This window comes from Hippocampus bargibanti, linkage group LG12 (genome assembly GCF_051943395.1).
Source record: "Hippocampus bargibanti isolate YZ-2025 linkage group LG12, ASM5194339v1, whole genome shotgun sequence".
NCBI classification, from domain to species: Eukaryota; Metazoa; Chordata; class Actinopteri; order Syngnathiformes; family Syngnathidae; genus Hippocampus; species Hippocampus bargibanti.
Genome location: NC_142745.1, coordinates 11740929 through 11757423, shown reverse-complemented (window position 1 = coordinate 11757423; position 16495 = coordinate 11740929). Strand labels below are relative to the sequence as shown.

At 42.7% G+C, this 16495-nt stretch overlaps 1 protein-coding gene across 2 annotated transcripts in view; it reads right to left on the bottom strand.

Annotated features, from left to right (window-relative positions):
• gli1 (GLI family zinc finger 1) overlaps window positions 1–16495 on the bottom strand; it is a 59831-nt gene that overhangs the window by 13592 nt on the left and 29744 nt on the right. For both annotated transcript variants that reach the window (XM_089010821.1, XM_089010822.1), the window contains exons 2-3: window positions 2875–3001; window positions 211–452 (exon numbers count right to left, since the gene is read on the bottom strand). In XM_089010821.1, the coding sequence (XP_088866947.1) occupies window positions 211–452; window positions 2875–2945 (313 nt within the window). In that variant the 5' untranslated portion in view covers window positions 2946–3001. The remainder of the gene's footprint in view (window positions 1–210; window positions 453–2874; window positions 3002–16495) is intronic.

Sequence of the window (16495 nt, the reverse complement as noted above, 5' to 3'; positions counted from 1 at the left end):
CCCTTGTGGAATGCAAAAAAATCATTGCGAGAGGCCATGGCCAACGCTATATCGGCACGCATGCATGAAAAAAAAAAACCCGAACAAATTCGGGAATGGCGCTCTACGTCATATTTTCAATTCCCGAATACATTTGTGAATGGCAGTGAATGACTTAATTACCCGCCAACCTCAGCCCAAAAAAATAACGGACAAAAATTCATATATTACCAGAGTGACCATCCATGGATGCCATGTTCCTGTGTCCCATTACGCCAAGGGGCAACGGGGGCTGTGGAGGTCTCATGTATTGATCCAAACAATGGCCGATACTCTGCGCAGGTCCCGAGCCCGATCCGTGAACCATACCAGGAGTCATGGGATTGTACATGCCTCGACACTCCTGGGGAGGGCTGTTGAGTAGCGGAGCTCGTAACGAGGGGATGTCGCTGTACTGCTCCGGGGGCAGTAAACTGTAAAAATTAAATACAATCCAGAATCAGCATCACAGACAAAGTAAAATATTGTGAATTGAAGTCACGGGTTGCAAAAGCACTCATTGGATTGGATTGGATTGGATTGGATGAGCCTTTATTAGTCTCGCAAATGGAGAAATTTACATTTCACCGCAGCATCCAGTTCTGAGATTGAAAACGTGTGGACCCTAGTGATCCAGCATGGGCTCACTCAGCTGTCATGTTTCTTCCTCCACACTAGAGAGCAGACTGTCATTATTTTTCTTGGGGTGATGGGAAAAAAGCCCTGTGGGTATTTCCCATGCCTGTGTGGAGAAGGGAACTTTCCAGTCTCCCCTGAATTTCAACATGATTCTGGGAAAAATTTGTCTGTCTTTGACTCTCGAAAAAGAGATTGCCTCCCATTCATTCAGCCATCCATCCATTCATTCATCCATACAGGACATACATACATCACCCACAATGCTTTTCAATATTTACATTTATTTTGCTAAAACTGACTGGCATATTATCCGTCCGTCCGGCCGGCCCTTCTCTCCCTCCCTCCCTCTCTCCCTCCCTCCCTCCCTCCCTCCTTCCCTCCCTCCATCATCCGTCCATCCAAATTTCTCCATTGTGGGACGATTAAAGGCTTTTTGATTCTGATTCCATCCTTCATCCATCCCTCCTTCATCCACCCATCAATACTTCATCCATCCATCAACCATCCATCCATCCTTCATCCATCCTTCCATCCATCTTTCCATCTATTCTTCATCCTTCCATCTATCCTTCCATCCATCATCCATCCACCCTTCATCCATCTATCCATCATCCATCGATCCATCCTTCATCCATCCATCCATTATGCATCCATCCATCATCCATTGATCCATCCACCCTATCATCCATCCATCCATCCACCTTGTCCTAATTCCGTCTTTCAGATCTACAAGTCTTTCAGCACGTCTTCCCCACTGGAGCTTAATCTGCACCTTCTAATCCACAACTACCCCCCCCCCCCCCACTCCATCCTGCCTTAGAATGCAAACCGAGCTCCTCTTTTCTCTTCTGCCATTCAATCTGTTCAGTTTCTCCCTCTATCCCCCCCCCACCCTCCAAATTCCCTCTTCACCAATCTCTTTCTATCTTCCTCTACGGATCGGTCCGTTCGTTCAATACGGTAACCTGAGCGGGGCCGCGGGGCACTCATGCAGAGCGCAGCGGGGGCCGGTCAGCCTGTAATTAGCAGCTGTCAGAGAGGCAGAGTCCGCCCCGCAACCTGGGTGGCATTAAGGAACCGAGGAAAGGGGAGGGAGGCTTGCAAAAAGTGGGGGCATGAAGGCTGAGTTCGCCCTATCACAATTGCAGCGTCACCGTCAGAATAGAAGCTGGTTTTGAGCATCTTCTAAGATGTCAACACACGTCATCAATGCAAAGTGATGGTGATACAAGGATAAAAATATGGCGGAAGAAAAGCATTGTGGAGATGTTATTCTGTTAGTTATCATTTTGAATGTGATTTAAAGGCGACTGAAGGAGTTTTTGGCTACCAAAAAAAATCGTAATTTTAGAATTATTTTGTTTTAGTTTTTGTTACATTTTTATAAATTTCATCACTGTATTTGTCTCATCCATTCATCCATTTTCTGATTAGCTTTATCCTCACAAGGGTCATTCATAGGGCATGCTGGTGCCTCCTGCAGCTATCTTTGGGCAATAGATAGGGGGATCCCTGAACTGGTTGACAGCCAATCGCAGGGCACATATAGTAATTGGCACACATGTTTCAATTGCGATACAAACAAATACACTGTGAAATCAATCCATATCTGGAGCTAATTACATTGTCACACTGACAAAACTAAAACTTATATTTTGTATTTTGATGGAGTAAAACTGGAATGAACTAATTCACTGCCAGACGTGCAAAAATGTGTCCACTCCAGTGCCAGGGTTTTTGTCATTGTCACTGGAATTCCAACCCGAACAATATTGAGTTTTAGGACTACATAAACAGTCAATACAGTATATGAAACCTTAGAAAATTAGTTAATTCCTAAATTATATGGGTCTGGAGTTATATCAGATTAAAATGAGGGTGGCTGTCCAAAATACAATGCAATACATATTGATTTATATAGCGCTTGAACAACAGCTGAAGTTGGATCAAAAGGGAAATGCTGCCCTCAAAAAACAAATCAAAAAACATTGCTAGAGGCCATGGACAGCGCTTTTTTGGCACCCAAGCATGAAAAACCAAAACCCAAACAAATTCGGGCATGGCGCTCTACGTCATATTTTCAATTCCCGAATAAATCCGTGAATGGCAGTGAATGAGTTAAAACGACAATAAATGCTTCCATAAGATGTGAAAACATGGTCAAAAATTTCCAGATTTATTAAAATGTTGACAATTTCCAAAACGCGAGATTCTTACCCCCTGGAGGGCTGTCCGGGCGAGGTCTCATAGCGATACAGCCCTTGGTGCGGCTGCATTTCCACTGGCATCGGAGCTCAGACTAGGCCGACAGTCGCTCCCCTTACGCCACCGACCTGCAGATAGCCTAAACACAAGAACACATGCGGGTTAGTTCGGGTTAGTTCGGGCCAGCCCGGCGCCAAACCAAAACAAACCAAAGAAGACCAAAATACCCCACTGCGACGGAAACAATTGCGGACGCGTAGGACGTTAATAACAGAGCAAAGCAAACACGAAAAAAGCCTTGCTTCCCAAAGATGGAGCTTATTTCGAAAGTGCCGCTGGCTATGAAATGCATTATATTAGAAGTGCACCCAGGGATGACAGCAAGAATAACTGCCATTCAAAAGCCATGTCATTAAACCGACTGGGAACTCAAGGGAACTTCACTATATACTGCTTACAGTATCACTGCTTGGAAAAAAAATGTTATTTGAACTTCATTCTCTGCAGACAAACATTTTAATGACTATTGTAACTATAATTATTCCTTTCATGCTTCTTAACGCTGTTTGTTGGAATGCGAACATTGAGGTTAATGTTCAGTATTTGCAAAATGCATTTACATTTTACATTTATTATGCTCTTTTTCCACATTTTGTGACTACGGGGTCAATTAATTTCTAGAAAAATGCATATATAAATAAAAATCCATCCATCTTGTTGACAACATAATAGCAAACCGGGCAACATGGGATTGGTTCACATTTGGTACAGTGTGAATAAGGGTGTGAATGGTCGCTTGTCTCTGTATGTTTTCTGTAACTAACTGGCGACCAGTTAAGGGTGTAGTCTGCCTTCTGCCCGAAGTCAATTTGAAAATGCTACAACGACTCCCTGCAAAACCTGTTCAGTATAAACGGCTTTGAAAACGGACAAATGGATGAATATGTGGAACAGTCGCGGTTTGGAATTGGAGCGGAGATGTGAGACAATCTTTTTTCATCAATGGATGCTACAGCTTTGTGTTTAGTTTCAACGTTTCGCTTGTAGTAGACGTGCACATTCCACTGTGACGTCCCTGATCCACTGGTGCGAAAGGACACTTTGGTCCTCTCATCTAGAACTGCTTCATGCAACAAAGAGCGTGCCGAAAGTGCTTAAGATTGAATGACTGACTGACTGTGTCTGTTGTTATATTCTTTATTTATTTTTTGTTGTTGTTTTGACTTCAAGATGGCGCTGCGAGAGTGGCTGGCTGGTTAAAGGATAGGATTCCATCCATCATTTTTTGAGCGTGCAGCTACACGTGTAAAATTAGTGGACAGACATACACATATACACACAAGTGCAATTTGTCAGATTGTTGGAGAAGTGCTGCCGACACAAAGTGAAAATGCTAAAATATACTTATTTTCATGGTGGCTCACTAGTGTCTTCCATCTCAAGAGCAAGTAGCCACCCTAGCTTTGACCTAGGTCGTCCTGGTAACAAAAACTTGCGTCAGATCCATCTCAGGAGGCTGTCTGAGCAGTGGTTCATTTGCATGAGAAAGAACCGCCCCCTCAAAAAACAGGCAAATTCCAGCCAGGCTAGAAAATGTGTACCAAAATGTGCTATTAATTTTGTACGGATGTTATTAAGACAACTGAAACCTGTTTAAATTCGAAGAAAATATCTCCTTTATGGGTATTAAAAGACTGTGGGCATGACTGCGTAGTAGAAAATTGCAAGCATTGTATTGTTATAATTCATAATGAGTGACATTTTCCCGAAATCATAAGACCCTCCTTCCTGTGAGGTGGCCTCTAGGGACAGGACAAACATTTCCTCAGGTTGTCGCTCACATGGGACAAAATAAACGGAACCAGGCCTATTTCACTCCTTACTTCGTGGGGTTTAAAATGGAGCTAGCACTCATGTAACTCCTGGCTCACTTTGCTGTCCAAAGTAGTGCTTTTTTTCATCTCCCCGTCGGAAAATGTAAATACACAGCATGTGTGTTTACATGACTTTCCTGCATCGTCGTTCTCTCAGGAGTCACTAATTCTTCAAATTTGAGTGTCCTTTACAAAATGGTGATATCACAGAATTCCAAACGCAGATCTTGTAGAGGAGTCATTTAATTTTGTATGGGGGGTGTTGGCCATGGTACCTTTTTACCAGTGAGATCAAGGGTACTTTGTGGAATAGTAATCCCCTGATCAAAATTGATCAGGGAATTACTACAAACGTTAAGAAGGGTGGCCGAAGATAAGGTTTCTTCATATATATATATATATATATATATATATATATATATATATATATATATATATATATATCCCTAATGTCCAGAGGTGGTGGTGTCCGACATCTTCAAAGAAGTACAGATGACGGCTGAAGAAGACTTTTCATCGATGGACCCCTCCTGTAAAACTGAGAGCCTACAGACCTTAAGAAAGATGATGAAAGAAGTGTGGCACAAATCATTTCACAAATCAAAATTAGCATCACTAATCTTCCCTATGTTTTTATCATGGTACTTTTTTAGGTTCTCCCTTATTGTTGTCAACTAATAATTAAGTCTAAAATTAAGTGTTCACAGAAGTCAAAGATGGAATCCAACCATCACAGTTGTTAACCAACAATGGAAAGATAAAATAAAATTACTTTGATATCCTGTACACCACAGGTGTCAAAGTCAAGGCCCGTGGGCCAAATCCGGCCCGCCACATCATTTTTTTCGGCCCGCGAAAGCAAATCAAACTTGTTAAATTCCATGATGATTGCTAAAATCTGAGCCAAAATTTCATATTTTTGGATGTCAACCACAATAAAAGTCATTATTCTTGACTTCACATTTGAAAACGAGTTATTCATTAATTTGCTGTGTGGTCTATATGTAATATTTGAAAGGATTTAAACATTCTAATGGATTCCCCAAATTCATAACGGCCCTCGAGAGGAAACCATAACTACAATGTGACCCGCGGCAAAAAATGACTTTGACACCCCTGCTGTACATAGTTCAACAATACAAATGTACAGTAGACAATTGCATACTGTTGTGTAAAGTATCCAAGTATACTTCGCCATTAAATTCAGACTGTCACTTAGTGAATTAGACAGACCCAAGTTCAAGAGTGATGGTACAGGGAGAATAGATAAAGAAGGTACTTGGGGTCAAATGTCCAGAGCAATGGAGAGTGTGGAAAAGTGGTGAAGAAGGGTGGTGTGTCCAGGCAGGCTGGAACAGCTGGAGAAAAATGTCAGGTGGGATGTGTGATTGGGTTTCAGCTAGGATGAAAGGGATGAAGGGTTTCAGCTAGGATGAAAGGAAAAGTGTATAAAACGGTGGTGAGACCATCCATGATGTTTGGACTGGAGGCTGTGCCACTGAAGAAAAGACAGGAAGCAGAGCTGGAGATAGCGGAGATGAAGATGTTGAGGTTTTCTTTGGGAGTGACCAGGTTGGATAGGATCAGGAATGAGTGTATCAAAGGGACAACTCATATTTGAGGCTTTGGAGAGAACGTCAGAGAGGCCAGACTGACATGGTTTGGACATGTCCACAGGAGAAAGAGTGACTATATTGAACTGCCAGGCAGGAGACCGAGAGGAAGACCAAAGAGGAGATTTATGGATGTTGTCAAAGAGGACATGAAGGTAGCTGGTGTGAAGGAAGAGGATGCACAAAACCGGGTTAGATGGAGGACACTGATTCGCTGTGGCGACCCCTGAAGGGAAAAGCCGAAAGAAAAAAACAAGAAGACATAGTGGACGCCAACTGACTCAACATCATTGTCTTAGGGCCTGTGATTAGTGTAAGAAGTTACATAGCCAACTTTCATTCAGATGCCATGATCTAGTTCAACTGTGACCAGTAAGCACCTCCTGGTGTTGTCCACCTTTCATCCCAAATCGAGATAGGCTTCATCTGAAATAGATACACTGGATAAAAAAGGAGGGACTAGGGGTGTTGCTAGTGTAGTACTTCACGTGGCCAACTTCCGTGGCTCCCATCTTTTCTTGACTGTGTATCTCTGTCTACTATCTCTTACTGCCTCCACCCTCATTCCTCCTCCTCTCGGGCTCTCTCTCGGCTCATTCCTTACTGTCCCCCTCCCTTATTCACTCGCTCCCCCCTCCCTTCCTAGTGCATTCGATGTGGGTGTTCTCCAAGCTGTTATGACTTAGAGAGATGATGATAATGGCAGCTATAACGTAGCCAGCCGTTCCTGATGTGGCCGACCTTGCGGAGGACAGTGTTGTGTTAAGGCTGGCGGGCGGGGGGGTCGGGTGGGGGGAGACCCTCATCCAACCACAGGGGCCAAAAAAAACGAAAAACCACTGCCCTCTGGTTCTTCGACTGCTCCACCCTCCAACCTACTGACTTATTGCGGCCCTCTTGTTTTCCTTCAGTGGTAAACTGTGTTTTTAAATTCTGGATTTGTTTTGCTAACCCCACCCCACCCTCCACGGACTCTCGAGGATTTACCCAGCTCCCACTCCAGTCTCCTCGCTCACTTTTCCAAAACCACCCTCTACTCTGCTTTCACCCCCTTTACTTAAATTCCTCGCAGTTGCTGTAATGTGATGGGACAGCGGAGGGCGAGGGGGGGAGCCACGATGTGACCACTGCAACGGCCACCGGGCTGGAGACATCACCGTAATGTACAATAAGCCTCCAATCACTGACTTGCTTCGGGCCAGATTAGTGTCGGTTCGACTTTCATCGAGCGTCATGGAAATGACTTTAATTCCCTTTTCAACTTTAGCGTGACACTCACAAGACATCAAACAAGGGTAAAATATCTTTGTGAAAATGGAAGAAGAAAATGTATGTTGTTTTGGATTTTGGTACCCTGAAAATGAGTTACATCACCATTGGGAATGACAAAAGTGTCATTCTTCACATTTGTCAAACCTTGTCAAACTTTTTTATTCTATTTGCTTTGGACCTCTGAAATTTTGGATAACTTTTGAGGTGCAGATTTGCGGTATTTTTGGAATGTGTATATCACTCCTTTGCCTTCAGTAGTGCTACGTCTGAAGCAATCAGCTGCGAGTGTGGTGTGATATTACTACACGTCCACTAGAGGGTGTCTTTAGCCAGGAAATAACTTTATTTAAAGAAACTTCAGAAATACTGTTATTAAACTGTTCACGAACGTGTGGATTCATGATAGCCCCATAAAATTACAATATTATTTGCTATTTTTGCTAGCTTCTGAGCTATCCAACCATGATGATGTCCACTTATTCTTAGAAAGTCCGTCTTCAAAATGGCTTTAACAGTAAATCTCCAACCACGCTAGCTCGGGCCAGTATGCGCTTATCACTCGCGGATAGTGATACTATGATTGGCGAGTCACTAGCCATTCATGTGACATGCACTTCATTTGCGGAAGACAAAACTGAAGAAAAAATATCCCGACACTCATTGAAAAAGTGTCATCATAATAATCATTGTTTTTCTTAGCTTTGTTCCCTCGGGTTACAGAAAACCGCAAATCAGCCTATGTTGAAAAGAACCAAAATAGTAAAAGCAAATGTTTACAAGACTGGCTTTGTAGCTAAACCCCAGTCATCAAATGGGCTAATTCACACCTCGGCGAGTCAAGTATCGCTAACAACGGCTACTGATTTGACTCTGTTGCCATTCTCACCCTGTCAAAATGAAGCGTTGATCCCTTGTTGTTACACGGCCAGAGTGACTGATGACAGACGGACAATGCACCGGAAGATTTGGTTCAAGTTATACGCCAACAGTAGTGTGACAAGATCAAACTTTTGCTCTCTTCATGTTGTTATATGTATAAAGTGTTTGAGGTGATTTTCCATGATTTTATAGATGGTAGTTCTTTCATTTATTTTATCTGAAACTAATTTTTGGTGCAAATTTTTATTCACACATCTGTTTTCTGGAATTCCAAATTATTTTCATCTCGTGAAAGGAATAGTTTTCTACCTTTCGAGCCAAGCAACTGTTTCGCTAATTTATTTTTCTCTACTGATGTATTTTCCTCCTTATAATTGGAAAAATTTAACTTGTATATTACGGTACCTAATTAAAAAAAAGAATTTTGGACAAAAATTGTGTTTCACATTTTCCCGATTTTTTTTCTTCTCCATTTTTCACTGAAATTTGTATTTATTTTTGGGGGGGTTGAATGGGGGGTCTCAAACTCAAGATTTTGCTTGGGGTGGGAAATATTCATATTTCTTTATTATTTTTGCTGTAACTTTCCCTCTGTACTACATCAATGCTTTTCTGTAGGCCACCCAGCCGTCTAGCTGTACATACCTGTGGTTTCCTGCACCCCACTCCTCTGCCACTCCTCCTGCTTCCCCCTGATGCACCCACACACTCTCGGACAAGCACACACACATATACACACTCCCCCCGCCCCCCACATGTATGAGCAACGTTGGCTCTTCCTCTTGTCAATTTTACTTGTTGTTTCTTGCATGAGTGTGCATTCTTCACAGATTATTTTCAAAACAGAAGATGTCTGAGGTGTATTAGTCCATATTAACTTAATTACTCGATATTAACTCCAAAATCATGAGTAACTTTTGAAGAATATAGTTATATATATTTATTTACGTATATATTTATATAATATAAAATACAAAATAGCCATATTTATGTTAAACGTTATATATATATATATATATATATATATATATATATATAACTGGGCGGCACCAGGCCCGGATATGGTCCACACCGACTGGCTAAAGAAACTCACAGCTCTCCACGAGCACCTAGCAGCACAAATGAACCAGTTGCTGATGGATGGGACTCACCCAGGATGGCTAACCGAAGGGCGAACAATCCTGATCATGAAGGATTCCTCAAAGGGTGCAGTTCCTTCCAACTATCGGCCAATAACCTGTCTCTCCACAACATGGAAGCTCATGTCAGGCATCGTTGCGGCTAAGATAAGTGGACACATGGATCTATACATGAGCAAAGCACAGAAAGGCATTGGTAGAGATACTAGAGGTGCCAAACATCAGCTGCTGGTTGACAGAACAGTCGCACAAGACTGCAGGTCCCGACATACCAACCTGTGCACAGCCTGGATTGATTACAAGAAAGCATATGAGTCGATGCCACACACATGGATCACTGAATGCTTGGAGTTGTATAAGGTAAACAGGACCCTGAGAGCCTTCGTTGCAAACTCGATGAGGATGTGGAAAACCACACTTGAAGCCAATGGCAAGCCACTAACGCAAGTGTCCATCAAATGTGGCATATACCAAGGTGATGCACTCTCCCCACTGCTGTTCTGTATAGGACTGAACCCCCTCAGCCAGATAATCGCCAAGACAGGCTATGGCGACTGCCTCAGAAATGGAGCTACGATCAGTCACCAACTCTACATGGATGACATAAAGCTATATGCTAAGAGCGAAAGGGACATAGACTCCCTGATCCACACAACCAGGATCTACAGCAGTGATATCGGGATATCATTCGGGCTGGAGAAATGTAGTCGGATGGTGACTAAGAGGGGCAAGGTAGTCCACACTGAAGGGGTCTCACTCCCTGAAGGAACAATAGCAGACATTGAAAACAGCTACAAGTACCTTGGTATACCACAGGCCAATGGCAACCTTGAACTAGCAACAAGGAAAGCGGCTACGACCAAATACCTCCAGCAGGTGAGGCAAGTCCTCAGAAGCCAGCTCAATGGCAAGAACAAGACCCGGGCAATAGACAGCTATGCCCTGCCAGTGATCAGATACCCTGCAGGAATAATAAGGTGGCCAAAGGAAGAGATTCAGACCACGGATGTTAAGACCTGGAAACTCCTCACCATGCATGGAGGGTTCCATCCCAAGTCCAGCACCCTGAGACTGTACACAAGCCGTAAGGAAGGAGGCCGGGGACTAGTGAGTGTGAGAGCCACTGTCCAGGATGAAACATCCAAGATCCATGAATACATCAAAGAGAAGGCTCCAACGGATGATGTACTCAGAGAATGTCTCAGACAATGGTGAACAGAGGATGAGGTGCTGGAAGAGGGACAATTATGGGAGGAAAAGCCCCTATACGGGATGTACCACCGACCCATAACAGAAGTGGCTGATCTCAAGGAGTCCTATCAGTGGCTAGAGACGGCTGGCCTAAAGGACAGCACAGAGGCACTCTTCCTGGCTGCTCAAGAGCAGTATGTATGTATGTATGTATGTATGTATGTATGTATGTATGTATGTATGTATGTATGTATGTATGTATGTATGTATATGTATGTATTCTTTTTATGCTATCACTGGTGCGTGTGGCTGCCGCTGCTCACCCACAGAAACCTTCCTGTGACTGTAAAGTGACAATTATAAATGAAATGTATTATATATATATATATATATATATATATATATATATATATATATATATATATATATATATATATATATATATATATATATATATATTGTGATGTCACGAGAGGCTGTGTCCTGGAGGGCAAATACATCCCCCTAAGATGGCTCCACCCAGAGAGAGTCTTGGCCCCACCTGGTGGAAGGCAGCAATTAAACCCACACACCTGCAGCTGATCAGGGCTTGATTGGAAAGCAGGGCTCTTAAGGCAGAGAGCCTCTGAGTGTGCAGCTTGGGGAAAGACAAGCTCGATTGCTGTGCTCTGTGGAGAAGTTGATTGCTGCGTGGAACTCATTGCCAGTTGGGACCACACGACTGGACACTGGATTTGAACCTAGCTAAGGTGGCTAGGCTACATGACAAGGACGTCAAGAGGGGTGAGGCCTAGGGACTCTTGTGAAGAACTCCGTCTTCAGTTTTACCTCAGAAGAGACTTTATTTGGATTTAAGTAGCAGAAGAGACTTTATTTGGATTTAAGTATCAGAAGAGACTTTATTTTGATAAGTATTGGAAGAGACACTATTCAAACCTTTGTTGCTTGTGAATTCCCCCTGGAACCCTTGATTAAAACCTTTTGTTTGTATCCAAACCTGTCGTCCATTGCACTTCTTGTCCCGTCCCGCTGAGAGCTAGCCTCTCATGATATCACAATATATATATATATATATATATATATATATATATATATATATATATATATATATATATATATATATATATATATATACATGCATATATACACAATATACATATATACACTGTATATATACAAAGTATATACATACAGTATATACCCTATCCAAACTACACACTCATAGCCACGCGCACATTTTCTTCCCAACATGTCCGGCGTGTAACAGCAACATTGGCTCCTGTCTCATCTTCTCCCTTGCCCCATTTGCCACTCCGTCTCCTTCTGTTTTTAGCCGCATAGGCGTTAGGTATAGCTCCGCTGAAAACCGCAACTATTTCTTTGAACTCCTTTAAAGGAGAAGCGCGAGAAGCGGAAACGAGGCTTAAGAACAAAAAAAAAAAAAAAAAAAAAAAAAAAAAAAAAAAAAAAAAAAAACAAGAGCGGAGGTGGGTGGGAATGACAGATGCATAAAGCCGATGAGGAGAGCTGGATTCACACAGCTGGCCGGCAGCTGTAGACGGCAGCTTGCGGTAATGCTAATCTATGAACAACAAAGGAAGAATGTGGAGAGAAAAATCGTAAATCCTCCACGACTACTAATTTATCATTTATTTTCTTTGGAAAGCTCTTTTCTTTGATATCCTTCATATTTAACCTAAGTTCTATGCACTAACATGCTTTTCGGCGCCACTAGCAATACAATTCAGTCATGTTTTAGACAAGATCTGACTTCAACGGACAGTTATGACGGCGGAAAAAAAAATCATTGGCACCGCCCTACCAACTCTCGAGAATTTACACACTGCAAGAATCAGGACAAGAGCGCAGAAAATCCTATTGGACCCTCCGCACCCTGCCCACCACCTTTTTCAACCACTCCCCTCAGGCAGGCGCTTTTCACATTATAAGGCACATTATAAGGCAGAACGCCTTATAATGTGCAAAATACTGCAGACTCGCCAGGGAAGACAAATGAGAGAACTAACACAAGCACCTTAAATCAAGAATATCTTGAAGGATTTTCAAGTGCGCTGTGTTTGTTCTTTTAGAGTGCACTACTCATGAAAACAGTCTATTTGTACGAGGACCTTGAAAGGACAACTGACACCATTTTTTTTGTTTCCTGACATCAGAAAAACGTTGTATAGCATCTAAAATACCCAAAACACGCAGGCTCATATTTTTAGTCAAACGCAAGACAATAAAAATGAGTTAAAGTATGCCAAAACTACTTCAAAATGACCTCGGGATGACGAGTTTCAGAAGGTCCCGCCCCCTTGTTCGTGACGTCACGCCAAGACATCTTTGCCTTGCTCTAAAATCAAAACAATGGCTTCAGATTCGGAGAAGATGCTTTCTTGTTGCTCATCCAGTTATGAATATGACTCAAATAGTTCTGAAGAGGAAATTATAAATGTTTGCAATCGATGAAAGAAGTCCTTCCAGATCAATTCGAGCCATCAGGATTCCAATATAGCGTCCCAGAAAATGCACAAGATGCCGCCCAAGCTCCATTGGAAATGGGCTGATTTGTCTGCTGGGAATTTGTGTCAACTAGTATAAAATAGTAGTCTTGGTGCAACACACAACGATTCACCATTGCGTTATTTGTGTTTTCCTTCTAATTTCGCCATCAACACGGATCAACACGAAGTTTTCAGACCAAACAAAATACCCAAAATGCAATTGTGTGTCGCTTTCTCGGTCAGGGGCGTTCCAGACGTGAGGTCACGTCAGGCATCGTCATCAACTCGAAAACAAGACTTCCTGAGTATTCAGTGCCAGTCTTAAAACGTAAAATATAGCTATATGCTATAGATATAGCAATAGCTACATCCAGACGAACGTCCATACTTATCGACCAAAAGTGGCAGTAGCAGTGGGGGAAAAAAATGACTGTTGGTTCTACCCTTTTGTCGCTTGGGCTCATCCCTGTCACCACCCAAGACTTTTTTTCCCCCTGACACCAGCAGCTCAGTCAAACCCCAAACCAGATCATTATCCACTGAGTTTACACAAACACCGCAGTGATTATAAGAAAAATAATAATCTTGGGTGGGCAGGCCATATTTATAGGCGGGTTTGCCGCTGCTACTTATATACTCCTTAGCTGCGCAACAGCTGGAGGAAGAGAGACACAAGGGCACCAGGATGGGAAGGAGTGCGTATGCGTGGGTGGATTCCCGGCGCATATGTGCGGCAGAAAGCGGGAAAACGACAAGACGGCAGAGTCGGCTTGCGAGTGTTTGCATGTGTGTGTGTGGGAGGAAACCGCTGGACATGCATGACGACAATACAGAGGAGAATAAGGCATAGACGCTTCATGTGGATTTTATTGTGCGTTAATAGTTGAGTCCATTCCGTTATGTTATGAAATGTGTCCAAAGAGATGAATGGACACAAAATGGCAGATTTTTTTGTGATGTGGTTTCCTTTAAAGACGCTGGAAGAATTCCTCACGTCATAATGACGCTTGTATATGGAGTGTCATGGTACTGGTCCGGTATGTCTGGCACACGTTTCAAAGGAGGAACAATCACAGTCTAGTTTCCATCAAATGCTACCGGTGAGCAATGGCGGGGCTAGAAAATGTTTCATTGGTGTGGTCCAGGTTACACAACAACCCCTAAGGTGTGGCCATAAGGTGACACGTGGTGCACATATGCATACGTGTACTACAACTTGTGAGATTTGCCTTGGATACACAACGCGTTCAGATAAAGAGTCATTGCTTTTCATCAGGTAAACAGTCAGGCTTTCAAGAAATAAAATGTACAGATGCTCCCTGACTTACGAACATTTAAGTTCGTAACTTGAATGTTCGTAAGTCGGGGAGCAAGGGTACATATGAACATTTTTGCCTAATTCAGTATTTACGTGCCAGCAGCTTGAGTAATGGCTTACCGAAGACCCAAGGATATATGTCGGGATACTACAGTAGGTGTGAATTTATTTTATGACTGTTAGAGTGTCTGTGTTTTATAATTCCCCATTCAGTTTAATTTAAACCAGATTATTTTCTTACAGACAGTGTATTGTAGGTGTTCAAATACCTGACGTGTTTCGGCATATACTTCCGCCTTCGTCTCTAAGAAAAGAATCTGGTTTAAATTAGATATCAAGTAGACAGGATGAACTTAGTACAACTATTCCCCATTCAGTGTTTGACGTAAACATACATTCCATACAAAATATAGCACTGAAGCAATTTACGAACAAATTCACCTTACGAACGACCGCTCGGAACGTATTGTGCGAAAGGGGGAACATCTGTAAATACAATAAACTTGTCCAACACACTCATACGAAGTAAAATGTGTTTTTCTAGATTGAATTTAGAAGATGACATATTTGTCTGCCGTTGTGTAGTACTCTGCTTGGTGTCTACGTACTGCTCGATTTCACAGTCTTCTTGTATCTGCCTATCTTCAGACATTAGGGCAGTACATCCATCCATCCATCCATCCATCCATTGTCCAGACTGCCTAATCCCCAGTAGGGTCGCGGGGGGTGCTGGAGCCTATCCTAGCCGTCTTCAGGCACCCTGAATTGGTTGCCAGTCAATCGCAGGGCACACAGAGACAAACAATAAGATGCGCTCACACTCAAAACTAGAGGGATTTGAACCATTTAATGTCCTGGTACAATGATAGCTTGGGTTTAAACAGTCATCTTCATCCTGGTGATCACAGTTCAACATCATGTGGCCTAGATGATCGTATAGTATTTTCTGATGTATAAGGCACACCCAAAAGCCTTGATTTTTCTTCCAAAGATTACCCTGCGCCTTGTACGCAGGTGCACCTTATATGTGAAGTAATATTGACCCACAACAGGTCTCGCATTTGCTGTCAGCAGCCACCGACTCCATTTCCCCCTGTAGAAGAAGTGGTGCGCAACCCCAGCACCATTATAATATGGTGTGCCTTATATTTGGTAAGCCTTCTACATTTATCTATTAGATTTGGAAGCCTTTTTTTTTTCATTCATTGAAGATGCCCCTTATACATGGAAAAAGTTTGAAAATACACCATTCATTGGGGGTGCGCCTTATACACTGGAAAATATGGTACTTTTGCCATGGTAAAGCTCAACCAATTGAGGGTGTCCACCGCCTTGTGCCCCAAGACTGTTGGGATAGGCTCCAGGACCCCTCATGAGGATAAGGCGGTCCAGAGGATGAATGAATGAATGAATGAATGAATGAATTTTCAATCAAATGGAGGATTGTCATATGCAGTATCAAGGCTCTCTCTCTCTCTCTCGCTCGATTTCTAGTTGGATGCTACCCCACGAGGTAAAAAGGTACTGAATTCTGAATATTGAAAGTCATCTGTCGCATGATGCTTTCTCCCTGACATAGTCAAGCTCCTCATGTGTGGTCCATCATAGAGGCTTGCTCATTAATTGGCACCAATTACCCCCCCCCCCCCCCACACACACACACACACACATTTTAGTGCTTGAGTTATTGTCTCATTGGCCCTGATACACAACACACATGCGGCACGCACATGTATAATGTGAATTGATGTCACACCACAGCTGCGTATGTCCCACCAGGAGTGTAAGTAAGAACATTAATTTCACTAAAAAGCAACAAATGACTCAATAGGAGAAATGA